We start from the raw sequence: 11,396 nt of genomic DNA, 5'->3' as shown, positions 1-11,396 counted from the left end.
GTGGGATGGCATTTGTGGGTTTTCAAAGCCTTTCTTGGCACTGAATGATGACACAATGAAGTCTAGTTGTTGGGATTGTTGTTGTTGTTGTTGTTTTGTTTTTAAACAGGCATTTGTCTTGTAAGATTGAAAATGGTCTTCAGAGCATGCATGACCAACAGCTTCTCCTGTCTGCCCTGATGTTGTACACAGTCAGTCAACGTCCTCAAGTGTCCTGCACAACCGCATGGCTGGCTGACCGAATCTCTGGATATAATGTGTGACCATAATGTAGCACCTGGCTCAGGTCCAGGCCCGGAGTTGGCACTTGATAAATATTTGCATAAGGAAGGAGTTGGATGAAGTCATGGCTCTCCTGCTGAGTGAGCCCCTCCCTCCTCTTGCACTGCTCTCCTCTTCCTGACTCACATGCCCGGCTTTGCTCCTGAGACCTTCGGAGTAGCTTCTTAGAGGCTGATGACATTTAGGGCCACACGGACAGATGCAGAGGTGTGAATGTGCCGACAGCAAGACTTGGTCATGGGTGGATCAGGAGCAGAGAAACATGATGTGAGCGCCCTCAGGGACCATGAGGGCCCACAGGACAGCCCTGGAAGTACTGCTTTTCCATTTGACGCGGCCAGTAGCCAAGTCTTCAACATAGATTTCTACAACGAATCTTTCTCTCTCAGGCAGGAAGGGAAGGGTTTCTGAAACCATAGCCTGGGCTACCTAGTAAGAGCCTCTCAGGCAAGCAAACAAACAAACAAACAAACAAACAGAACTTTAAATGCCGAGGAGATGGTTCACTGAGTAAAATGCTTACCTTGCAAGCACGAGGACCTCCTGAGTTTGAGCCCCAAGAACCCACATATAAATAGCCAGGTTGCAGTGGGGCACACTTCTGATTCTGCTGATGGGGAGGCAGAGACAGAGGATCCTGAGGCCAGCCAGCCTAGACCGTTGGGCAAATCCCAGGCCAAGGAGCAAGCCTGCCCCCAAAGAAAAAGGTGTGCAGTACCCAACAAATGACACAGGAGGTTGTCTCTGATCTACACAGACAGACTATTAATAAAAATTAAAGTCCAACTTCCCTCTTTTTTTGCATTCTTGCTTTCACACACACCCCCAAGTGCTGGTATTATAAGTGTGTGCTCCCACACCTGTCTTATGCAGTGCTGGGGATCCAGTTCAAGGCTGCACCAATGGCAGTCTACATACTCAGTCCCTAAAACTGTTTTCTTTCACTAAAAAAATTCTATTTGTCACTGCAGAACTAGGCACATCCTCTCCCACTGAGGCCAGACAAGGCAGCATCAGAGGCATCAGAGACAGCCCCACCCCCCCACCCCCGCTCTTCTGTTGGGGGATCCACATGAAGACCAAGCTGTGAATCTGATACCTATGTGCAGAGGACCAGCCCACGCATGCTCTATGGTTTGTGGTTCAGTCTCTGTGAGGTCTCATGGTTAGTTAGCTGACTCTGTAGGTCTTCTTGTTGAGTCTTTGGCCTCTCCAGCTCCCTCAGTTGTTCCCCGAACTCTTCCATGGGACTTCCCAAGATCTGTCTAATGTTTGGCTGTGGGTCTAGTTCATCTGTTTCCATCAGCTGCTGTGTGAAGCTTCTCAGAGGAGTTATGCTAGGCTCCTATCTGTAAGTATAACAGAGTAATGTCAATAGTGTCAGGGATTGGTTCTCTCCCATGGGGTGGGTCTCAAGTAGGGCCAGTCTTTGGTTGTCCATTCCCTCAATCTCTGTTCCATCTTTATCCCTGCACATCTTGTTGGCAGGACAAATTTTAGGTCAAAAGTTTTGTGAGTGGGTTGGTGTCCTTATCAATCCACTGGAAGTCCTGTCTGGGCTACAGGAGGTGATGACTTAATGTACCAGGGCATGTTGGTACCCATGGAGAACCTCCTCCTTCTCTGAGGAGGACAGGGGAGAATGGGGGAGGTACATGCGAGGGGGAGACTGGGAACAGAGGAGGGCAACAATCAGGATGTAAAGTGAATATGTAAATAAACTTTAAAAAAAGAAAGACAGCTGGGCAGTGGTGGCACACACCTTTAATTCCAGCACTTGGGAGGCAGAGGCAGGTGGATTGCTGTGAGTTCAAGGCCAGCCTGGTCTACATAAGCGAGTCTAGGACAGTCAAGGCTGCATAGAGAAACCCTGTCTCGGAAAAAAAAAGGACAAATACAGTATATTTTTAAAAACATATGAAATGTAAGAAAAAATGGCAACTAATAGGAATAGTATAAAATTTTAGTTACCAAAGGCAGAAGAGAGAAATCAAAGTTTATAAAGTTATATCTATATAGGATGAATAAGTCTTGGCGTGAGAAAAAAAATTATATCTGTCCCTGCCCCTAGAGGCAATACAGGTATGACTTGTGTCACATGTGTGTCAGTAGGTGACAAAGAGGAGAGAGGCTGTGTTTGTGCTCAGTGTTCTGCTGCACGGACATCTCAATGATTAAGTAACCTAACATTCCTTGAAAACAGCAGGCTGAGACAACCACCAGTCTGCTGTCAGGCAGGCCTGGAGGGGACCCCAGGATGGGGTGCAAGCCAAAGACTAGAGCCTGGGAGCCCAAGACAGACATCCCCTGCAAGGGGCCACTCAGGCAGGCCAGGTGAAGAGTGAGCCTGAGGTAGCCACCAGACCAGTGTCACACAGGCCTCAGAAGTCAGGGGCAAACCATGCCTGATACCATAATGGACAAGTCAGGCATAGCACCCCACAAACCACTCCTGCGATGACCCCCAGACACTCAGAGACCCCAGGTGCCACTAAGAGGAGCAAGTAAGTGGTGGGGAAATGGAAGAGAAAGAAACAGAAGGGTGTGTGCTGGACCCTGCTGCTCAGGACGAAATCTGGCATTACCAGAAAGCCTCTGAGCTCGGTGCTAAAATGACAAACTCCCTTCCTCAGCACGGTTCTAAGGAGTGGCACATAGCCCTCAGGAAGACTACAGGACCAACCTGTTCAGTGTGCACCTGGGGGTTCCTGGAAATACCCTCTCCCATGTTAATAGGATGTTATGGTGTCTTAGCTTTCAACCAGTGACCTTTTTCCATCCCTATAACCATACCTGGAATTCTTCTTCCAACCCCCTAATGCCCACAGAATTATTAAGTACTATGTTCCCCCTCTTAAGATAGGACTGTGAGCCAGGTGTGGTGGCACACGCCTTTAATACCAGCTCTCGGGAGGCAGAGGCAGGTGGATTACTGTTAGTTCAAGGCCAGCCTGGTCTACACAGTGAGTCTAGGACAGCCAAGGCTAAACAGAGAAACCCTGTCTCAGGGGGTGGTGGAAGGGGGCGGAGAGAGATAGGACTGTGTTGCTGCATGTAAATGAAGTATCCTTGGCAGCCCTAGCCACATCAACTCAAACACATTTACCTCAGAGGTCCCCTCGACTCCCCCAGGAAGCCGACAGTACCCCGCCCGAAAGGGAAGGATGCAATTTTGGTGCAGCACCTCGCAGCGGTGGCAGGGAGACACAGAACAACAGATGTGGGCACAACGAAGAGAGGCAGAACTGGAGACCCGAAGGTAGTGAGTAACAGCCTGGTGTGGGACTGGAACCATGGTGGGGCCCTGGCCCGTGCTGCTATTTGGGGCCAGGTCTAGGTCTGTGATGGCTCTGCAACCATAGGGATCTGTTACCACCAAAGACCAGGCAAATGTTTCTGGTCTGGGCATCTGTCTGGGGACATGTTGATGTCTGAGGGCTGTGCAGAACTGGCCCCACCCTCACTTAGACATCTTGGCAGGAGAGCAGGAGAGCAGGAGAGCTGCCCTAGCCCATAGCCATCTCTAGTTCTTGGGCAAGTGCTCCACCACCCTCCCAACCCTGCACATTGTGGGAGTTGTTGTTAAGCTGGCCCTGAGAATATGAAGGTGGGACAGCTGGCCCCACCACTCATCTCCTGAGTGGTGGTGTGGATGAGGAAGAAATATCCTCCCCCTCCCCCCCCCCCCCGCTTCCCTTACCACCTAAGGCTGGCAGGAGAGCTGGCCATGGGGTCATGAGTGCAGGAGAGCTGTCCCTGCCCCTTACCAGATGCAGCACTTGGGAGATTTGGCCCTACACCTTATCCAGGCAGCATAGTAGCCCTAGCTCTGGATATGGGGGTTGCAGGTGAGCCAGCCCTGAGGGTGTGAGTGTGGGAGATCTGCTCCTGCCTCTTGTTTGCTGTGTGGTGGCATCAATGAGGGAGAGGTCCCATTCCCTCCCCTTTGTTCTTGCACTGGCAGTGGGCAAGAGAGCTTGCACCAACAGGATCATGAGAGCAGGAGAGCTGTCCCTGCCCCTCACCTGCTGCAGCACAGTAGAACTAACTCTGATTGTGTACGCACTGGTGAGCTGGCCCTAAGGGAGTGAGCATGAGAAAGCTAGCCCTGCCTCTTGTCTGTTGGGCATGGCATGGACATGGATGAAGGAGTGATGCCTTTCTCACTTCTCTTGGAAGCTGGCCCCGAGGGCATAAAAGCGGGAAAGCCAGTGGGCTGACCAGCTCAGATACCTCTCCCACCCAGATCCAGGACTTTGAATTGGCCCACCCCAGCATTTACCCCATCTATGAACTGCTACAGCATGTGAAGGGGCCTGCTGATACTACAGATCCGAAACTACAGGATCTCCATGACACAGAGAAACAACAGGATATCCATGAGGCGTCTCAGTGAGATTCCAGTACTGATAGAGGCCTCATGCTAGACCAATGATTAATTGCAATGAACATTTGCAAGCAAAAAAGTGTGGACAAAGAGTATACTGTGGAACACACTGTGACACACTACGGCTTCCACAATGAGATTTTTTTTTTCTCTGTTGGGGGATATGTTGCAAGAGTGGAGGTGGATACAAAGGGAGAGGAAGATGAGTGAATTGGGGTGCATGATGTGAAATTCACAAAGAACCAATAAAAAATTTTAAAAATTGTATTTGTTTATGTACGTGCTCTCTCACACATGATGGCTTTCGTGTGGAAGGCAAGGAACAACCTGTGGAATCTGGCTCTGTCCTTAGGATCCTTAGGATCGCACTTAGTGACCAGAACCTTTGTCTGCTGAGCCGTCTCACTGGCTCCAAAACAATTCTCCTTCGATGTCTTGACCACCGCCAAACCAGCCCACCAGTGCCCCCAGGTAGTCTCTTGGAAACAGAGGGAACAAAGTAGCTGACAGCCCCATTTTGTTAGGCCAGCAGTAAGCCCTGCATAGAGCTTATTGTCAGGGCCATCAGCTTTTCAGATTTATTTCATTTTATGCATGTGAGTGCTTTGCCTGCACATCTATATGTGTACCATGTGCGTGCCAGGTGCCCACCGAGGCCAGAAAAGGATGTGGAATCCCCTGGAACTGGAGGGAGAGTTGGCTGTGAGGTATCATGTGGGTACTGGGAACTGAGCCCAGGTACTCCGTAAGAACAGCGAATCCTCTAAACCACTGAGCATCACTCCAGCTGCTAGACACTTTTGAGATACCTTTGTCATGTTCTGCTTGTGGGGCAACTGCTTTGGTTACTGCCGATCGGGATAGCTGAGGAAAGAGAGAGAAAGGGCAGCCAGACCTCAGAAAATTAATTCAGATGAGCCCTGGGCACCTAATGGGAGTCAGCCATAAGACAAAGGTCACAAGTGGAAATTCACAAACAGGGACAACAAAAAAGCAAAAACTTCTGTTGATTTATAGAAATACTAGAAAAGTAAAGCAAACAAAAACAGCAAGACCCAGAGGCATCTGTGCCACTTTAAATAAAATTGCTGAAGTCCTGGGATTCCTGAAAGTGAAGAGCAGATTAAGAGAAGATGCAGTGTCCTGGAGGCCCCCTTCTGAGAGGGGACATTTGGACTTGAATTTGCAAACTTCAGGCAGGTCACCAAGTTGTGCTGTGTTAGTTACTGTCTGGTTACTATGACTAAATATCTGACAAGGGGCAGCTGAAAGATGAAGGGTTTCTTTGGGCGCATGCGATGAGCCTGGCATAGTGGAGAAGGCTGCAGTTCATCCTGCTTCTGCTTCCCCTGTCTTCTTCAATCCAGGCCCCCAGCCCAGAGCATGGTGCCATTCACATCCACAGCCTGTCTTCTCTCCTAATTAAACCTCTCTGGTCCCAGCACTCAGGAGGCAGAGGCAGGCAGATCTCTGTGAGTTCGAGGCCAGCCTGGTCTACAAAGTCAGTCCAGGACAGCCAAGGCTACACAGAGAGACCCTGTCTCAAAAAACAAAAACAAATAAACCTCTTTGGGAACACCCTCCATGATGTGCCTAGAGATGTGTTTCCTTTGTGATTTCAAACCCAGTCAAGCTGTGAAACCTGATGTGTCTCAGCTTAGTGACTCTGAGGACAGGGTAAAAGGAGAACCAACCTCTAGTGTCCAGTGTGTAACCAGAACCAGCTAAGAGTGCCTGGAAGTTGCCATATAAATATGGGGTAGTTTAAAACTCAAAAATAGCCACTCGAAGCAGAATGAAACCTTTCATTCACAGAAGACACATACAGCCAGGAAATGGATGGCTCTTTCATAGCCAGAGGACACACTGGAGACGGACACAGAAGCCTACCATCTCTACGGGCTACCCTGATTTGGCTGCCGCCCTTTCCTCTCTGTCTGGACAGTGACAAGCAGTGTTCGAATTAGGTCTCCGCAAGCACAAGAACATGGACCATGCTCTTCTGCAGGGAGCCGGAAGAAACCACTCAGTGGGATTTGCTGGGCAGCCAATGCCCATAGTCCCCATGCCAAATGCCCCACGCTCCAGGCTTTCCAGGGAATTGGTTATGGTCCTATTTCGAACTTCCTCCTCAATGTGGTAGTGTTAGGATATTTCTGAATTAGATCACCATAGTGAGGCCTCGTGCTGGACAATGGCTGCACTCACCTTTAATCCCTGTGCTTGGTAGGCAGAGGCAGGCAGATCTCTGAATTCAAGGCTAACCTAGTCTACAGAGCAAGTTCCAGGACAGCCAGGGCTACACAGAGAAACCCTGGCTCAAACCCTCCTTGCCCTTCCCAAAAGACCTCAAAGATCTCTCCTGTTTGTCCCCCAAAGTGAAGACAAAGGAAGTCTTCACTGGACACCAAATCTGTCAATAGGTACCTCGACCTTGACCTTCTAGCATCCCGCATCCAGCATCCCGCATCCCAGTGTCCTCCCTGAAAGAATTAAGTAACATTTTCCAGAGGTGGAGGTCTGAGGCATCTGGTTCACCCAGCGCCTGGGTGCAGGGACCTCAACTCTGTGCCTGTCCACCCTAGGGCTATCACCTAACCAGATCTTAGTGAGACTCTGTACTGAAACCCTTGTGAAACAGGCGGAAAACGGAAGGAAGGCTATAGAGTCTCAGTCACTGGGCACATGCCCTCCTAAAACGTTAGGGAGCAGAGTTGTCCAATGGGTGACTTAGTCTAACTCACCCCCCCCCCTTAAACTTCCCACTCACAGCCCCTTTTCACTGAGAAATGTTTCTGCCACCTCAGGAATTTAGGCACATGAATAGGTGTACAAATCAAACACTTACTGGCAACGAATCATAAATTTATTTTAAAGTAATTCTTTGGTATAAGTATGTAGTACAAAGTGGCAGAAAACGTTGTATGTACAGTAAAAACACTTCATTTCATAAGAGAAATAGTCTGTGATCTGAGCCAAGAGTTCTAGGTGCTTCTGTGAGGATCGATCCTGTGGTGCCCAGGGACATCTGACCAGCACCAGTCATGGTGACCAAGGACCCCTTGGACTGTGTGTGTGTGTGTGTGTGTGTGTGTGTGTGTGTGTGTGTGTGTGTGTGTGTGTAATTTTTGAGAGAAGAGAGAGGAGAGAGAGAGAGGGAGAGAGATTCTCTTTGTAGCCTTGGCTGTCCTGGACTTGCTGTGTAGATCAGGCTGGCCTCCAACTCACAGCCATCCACCTGCCTCTGCCTCCCAAGTGCTGAGATTTAAGGCATGCGCCACGACGCCCAACAAGGATTCATTAACTTTTGGTCTCATGCTTTTACCATTTGCTAAATTCAGTAACTCAGCTCCCATTTCTCAGCGCCAAGTTTATGAAGCCCACCTTCCTGCCACACTAGCCCTGTTCTCTGCTCTCCGGAAGGAAGGTGTCCTTATGCGGGACAGACTTAACTTTGGTTCATCAATCAGCCACGTTTGGGAGACAGGAATCTGGGTCGCTCAGGTAGGTCTCAGGTAGAGTAGCCACTGGCTACGGTAGGTCCTGAGGCGTGGCACCCTGCCTCCTCCCGAAGCAGCAACGCCTTGGGGCCTCGGGCGGGCGTGCTCCCCGGCGCATTCCAGGCTCCGCAGCCCCTCCTCTCTCGGCCTCCGCCACAGGGCTGGCGCCTCTCCGCGTCGCCAGAACAGTCTTAATGCGGGAAGCTGCGGACGCTGGTGGCCTTGGGAGCTACACGGGACCCTCGCACCGCAGGGACTCAGGGCGGGCCAAGGGACAGCGACTTGCCTTCTTCAGCAGCTAGGCTGTGCAGGACAAGATGGGGCTAGGCTGTCTGCGAGCGCTTGTCTTTCTTCTCCTGCTACTCCTGTCTCGCCCTGGAACGCGGGCTTCCCAGGTTAGTGTCCCCATAGCCGGTCTAGGGGTCCCGCAAGCGAGGAGGCAGCGCCGAGGCCGGGACTTGCCACGTTCCTCTCCTTTGCTGGAGTTAAGGCTTGGAAAAGAGTCTCGGGCTGGGGTCTGGTTGTTGGAGGAGCGGGGGTCCCCCATCTGTCATCGCAGTTGTGCCTTGAACTTGGAGAGCTGAAAAGACTTGGGCTGCTGCAACCTAGCAGGAGAAAGCGGCTCCGCGTGGGAATCGCCAGTAGGGAAAACTTGCCCTGAGACTTCTGGGACATTGGTCCTTTGTGGGTCCCCGGTGAGAACAACCTGGGCGCCCAATGCTTCTCACTGAAATATTCTTGCCGCCATCACACCTTAACCATCCTCAGAACTTTTTAGCAGCTGCCTGGAAAGTCCTCAGGTGGTCACTCGACCGAGGGCTTGCAGTTGCAATTACATTTGCTTGTACACCCATACGGGTAGCGGTGTTTTTTCTTTTCTTTCAATCCTTTTTTTTTTTTTTTTTTTTGCATTTATGTGTTCAATCCTACTGGATTAATTTACTTGACCAGATATTTTTTTTTTACATTAACCATTAGAAGCTGATTTTTAAAATTAAGAATGTAAATGAAATTTTATTTTAGGAGCCTGGCATGGTGGTGCACGGCTTTAAGCCCAGCACTTGGGAGGCAGAGGCAGGTGGATCGCTGTGAGTTCGAGGCCAGCCTGGTTTACAAAGTGAGCTACAAGGCTACACAGAGAAACCCTGTCTCAAAAAAAAAAATTCATCTTAGGGACTGGAGTCCTGGTGGAGGCACAGCCTGCCAGCTGCTCCAACCATGCCAACAGCAGCATAAACAGCTGTGGAGTGTGCAGGGAAGCTGGGTGCCTGCTGAATGTTCAGATCCTTGCTGGTCTTCTAGACCTTTTATAAAGCCACCCAATCAGGAAAGAGTGGTAGAAATTCCATCTCTGATTTGACCCTCACCTTCTGATCCTCGCCCATACTCCATGGCTAAATGACTGTGCACAGGCAAGCTTACCCCCATTATGGACAAGTCCCCTAGGGCACACCAGGGATTTCCAAGCCTGGAGAATTTGGTTTAGATCAGACCTGCTCAGATTCACGCAGAAGGTAATGCGTGGGTGGTGTCACCAGAAGTTGCCCAATAGCCAAATGGTGAGGTCCCCAGCCTGGGGCTACAGTGAACCCACCCACAAGAGCAATGGGCTTTCCTCAGTTTTGCAGATTACAAAGCCAAACTAAACCTTCGTCCTACGCCCAATGCCAGAAGCACAGACGATGCAGCTCTGCTGGTTTCCTCCATCCCAGGCTGCAAAGGGGCACCAAGTGTGGGGAGGACAGATGTTCCAGAGACCAATGGTCTCCTGGTACTGGGTGGGCATCTGTCACTCGAGGTTACATGAGAAACAGTGAGGTCGGGGCAACTGATGAATCTGGTGCAGAGGCAGCACTGAGCTTGCCTTAGCTTGAACATGTTCTGAGACGCTGAGACCCTGCCTTGCCCTGCCCTGCCCAGGTTTTTTCTCAGGCCCTTGCTGCTCCACATAGGCTTCTTTATCTGCAAGACACTCATCACAGGTGAAGCCAAAGGGAGCGAAAAGAATCAGCCATAGATGTTTGTTTGAAAGTTCTAGTTAAACTGACCTTCACCCCAAGTGAATGGTTGGGGATCCCCTGTCCTCCCAGCTCCAGGCTGGCCCACGCGGAAGCCTCAATGCTGCAATGGTAAGCACATCTCTCCAGAGGCTTCCTGGTCCCCTGCTCTGCATCTAGTTCCCTGCTGTGGTCCCCTGAAGGACAGATCAACAGTGGCCGGTGTCAGGCAGTCTCTGGGCAGGTCTTGGCTGTGCATGACATGACCCAAAGGACTTCTAGAAGTCGTGATGCCAGCCTTACCTCCAAAGGTTGTCCAGGTTTGGTTGGTCCAGGTTGCATCTCAAGCAGGGCTATTTCTATAGAGATCCCTAGTGATTCTTACAGAGATGCCTGATGTCCCGAGCAATCCCAGCTCTCAGACTGACTCACAATGTGGAGTCAGTTACAACCCAGGAGAGGTTCGGGGCCAGGGAGATTCTGGGTGCACTCATGACGACCACAAGGAACACGGTGTACCCAGAGTCTACCTGGAAGTATAAACCCCAAAGCTCCCAGAGGCAGCAATGAGACCTGCAGGAAAGCAGTAAGGATGGAACTTACTCACAGGATCACTTCTTTACATGGAGGAGGTGGGCGAGGATGGGCAAAGGGCCCTACCAGCCGAAGCCAGAGGGCTCCAAATGGAGCCAGTGTGAGCTCCTCTGAAGGAGCCCTGTCTGGGATTCCTCTTTGTCTGTAAATGGTCTCACTTTGCTGACTTTGGTGACATTATAGGTGTTTGTGTGGGTGTGTGAGTCCATGCATGCATGTGTCTGTGGATTCACAATTGCCTTGGGTGTGATGAAGGTGAATGTGTGTGTGTGTGTGTGTGTGTGTGTGTGTGTGTGCGCGCGTGTGTCAGGGATGTGAGTGGATGTCTGTTAGTATGTATATGTTAGCATGTGTGTATATGAATACATGGTGTGTGTGTATGTGTGTGTCAAGATATTTGAGTGTTACAGTGTATGTATAAATGTGTTAGTGGGTATACATCTATGTACATATGTCAGAGTACAGAACAGTGTGTTATCATATGTGCACATGTGTGAAAGCATGGCTGCACGTAATGGTGGTGTTGTAGTTTGCCATTGATTGCTGTGATAAAACACTGACCCAAATCAGCTTGGTGTCTTTGTATTGACCGATACTGTCCAGTGTAGGGACTAAGACACTTTATTAGTTCACCTA

At 50.2% G+C, this 11,396-nt stretch overlaps 1 protein-coding gene across 1 annotated transcript in view; it reads left to right on the top strand.

Moving 5' to 3' along the window:
• Positions 1 to 8,331: 8,331 nt before the first annotated feature.
• FBLN7 (fibulin 7) overlaps positions 8,332 to 11,396 on the top strand; it is a 29,424-nt gene continuing 26,359 nt past the window's right edge. The window contains exon 1 of the mRNA XM_084774952.1: positions 8,332 to 8,564. Within this exon, the coding sequence (XP_084631078.1) occupies positions 8,487 to 8,564 (78 nt within the window). The 5' untranslated portion in view covers positions 8,332 to 8,486. The remainder of the gene's footprint in view (positions 8,565 to 11,396) is intronic.

Source organism: Acomys minous (assembly GCF_964271855.1).
Source record: "Acomys minous genome assembly, chromosome: 3".
Classification (NCBI taxonomy): Eukaryota; Metazoa; Chordata; class Mammalia; order Rodentia; family Muridae; genus Acomys; species Acomys minous.
Note: the sequence above shows the minus strand (reverse complement) of the source record. Positions and strands in the feature narration are given on the sequence as shown.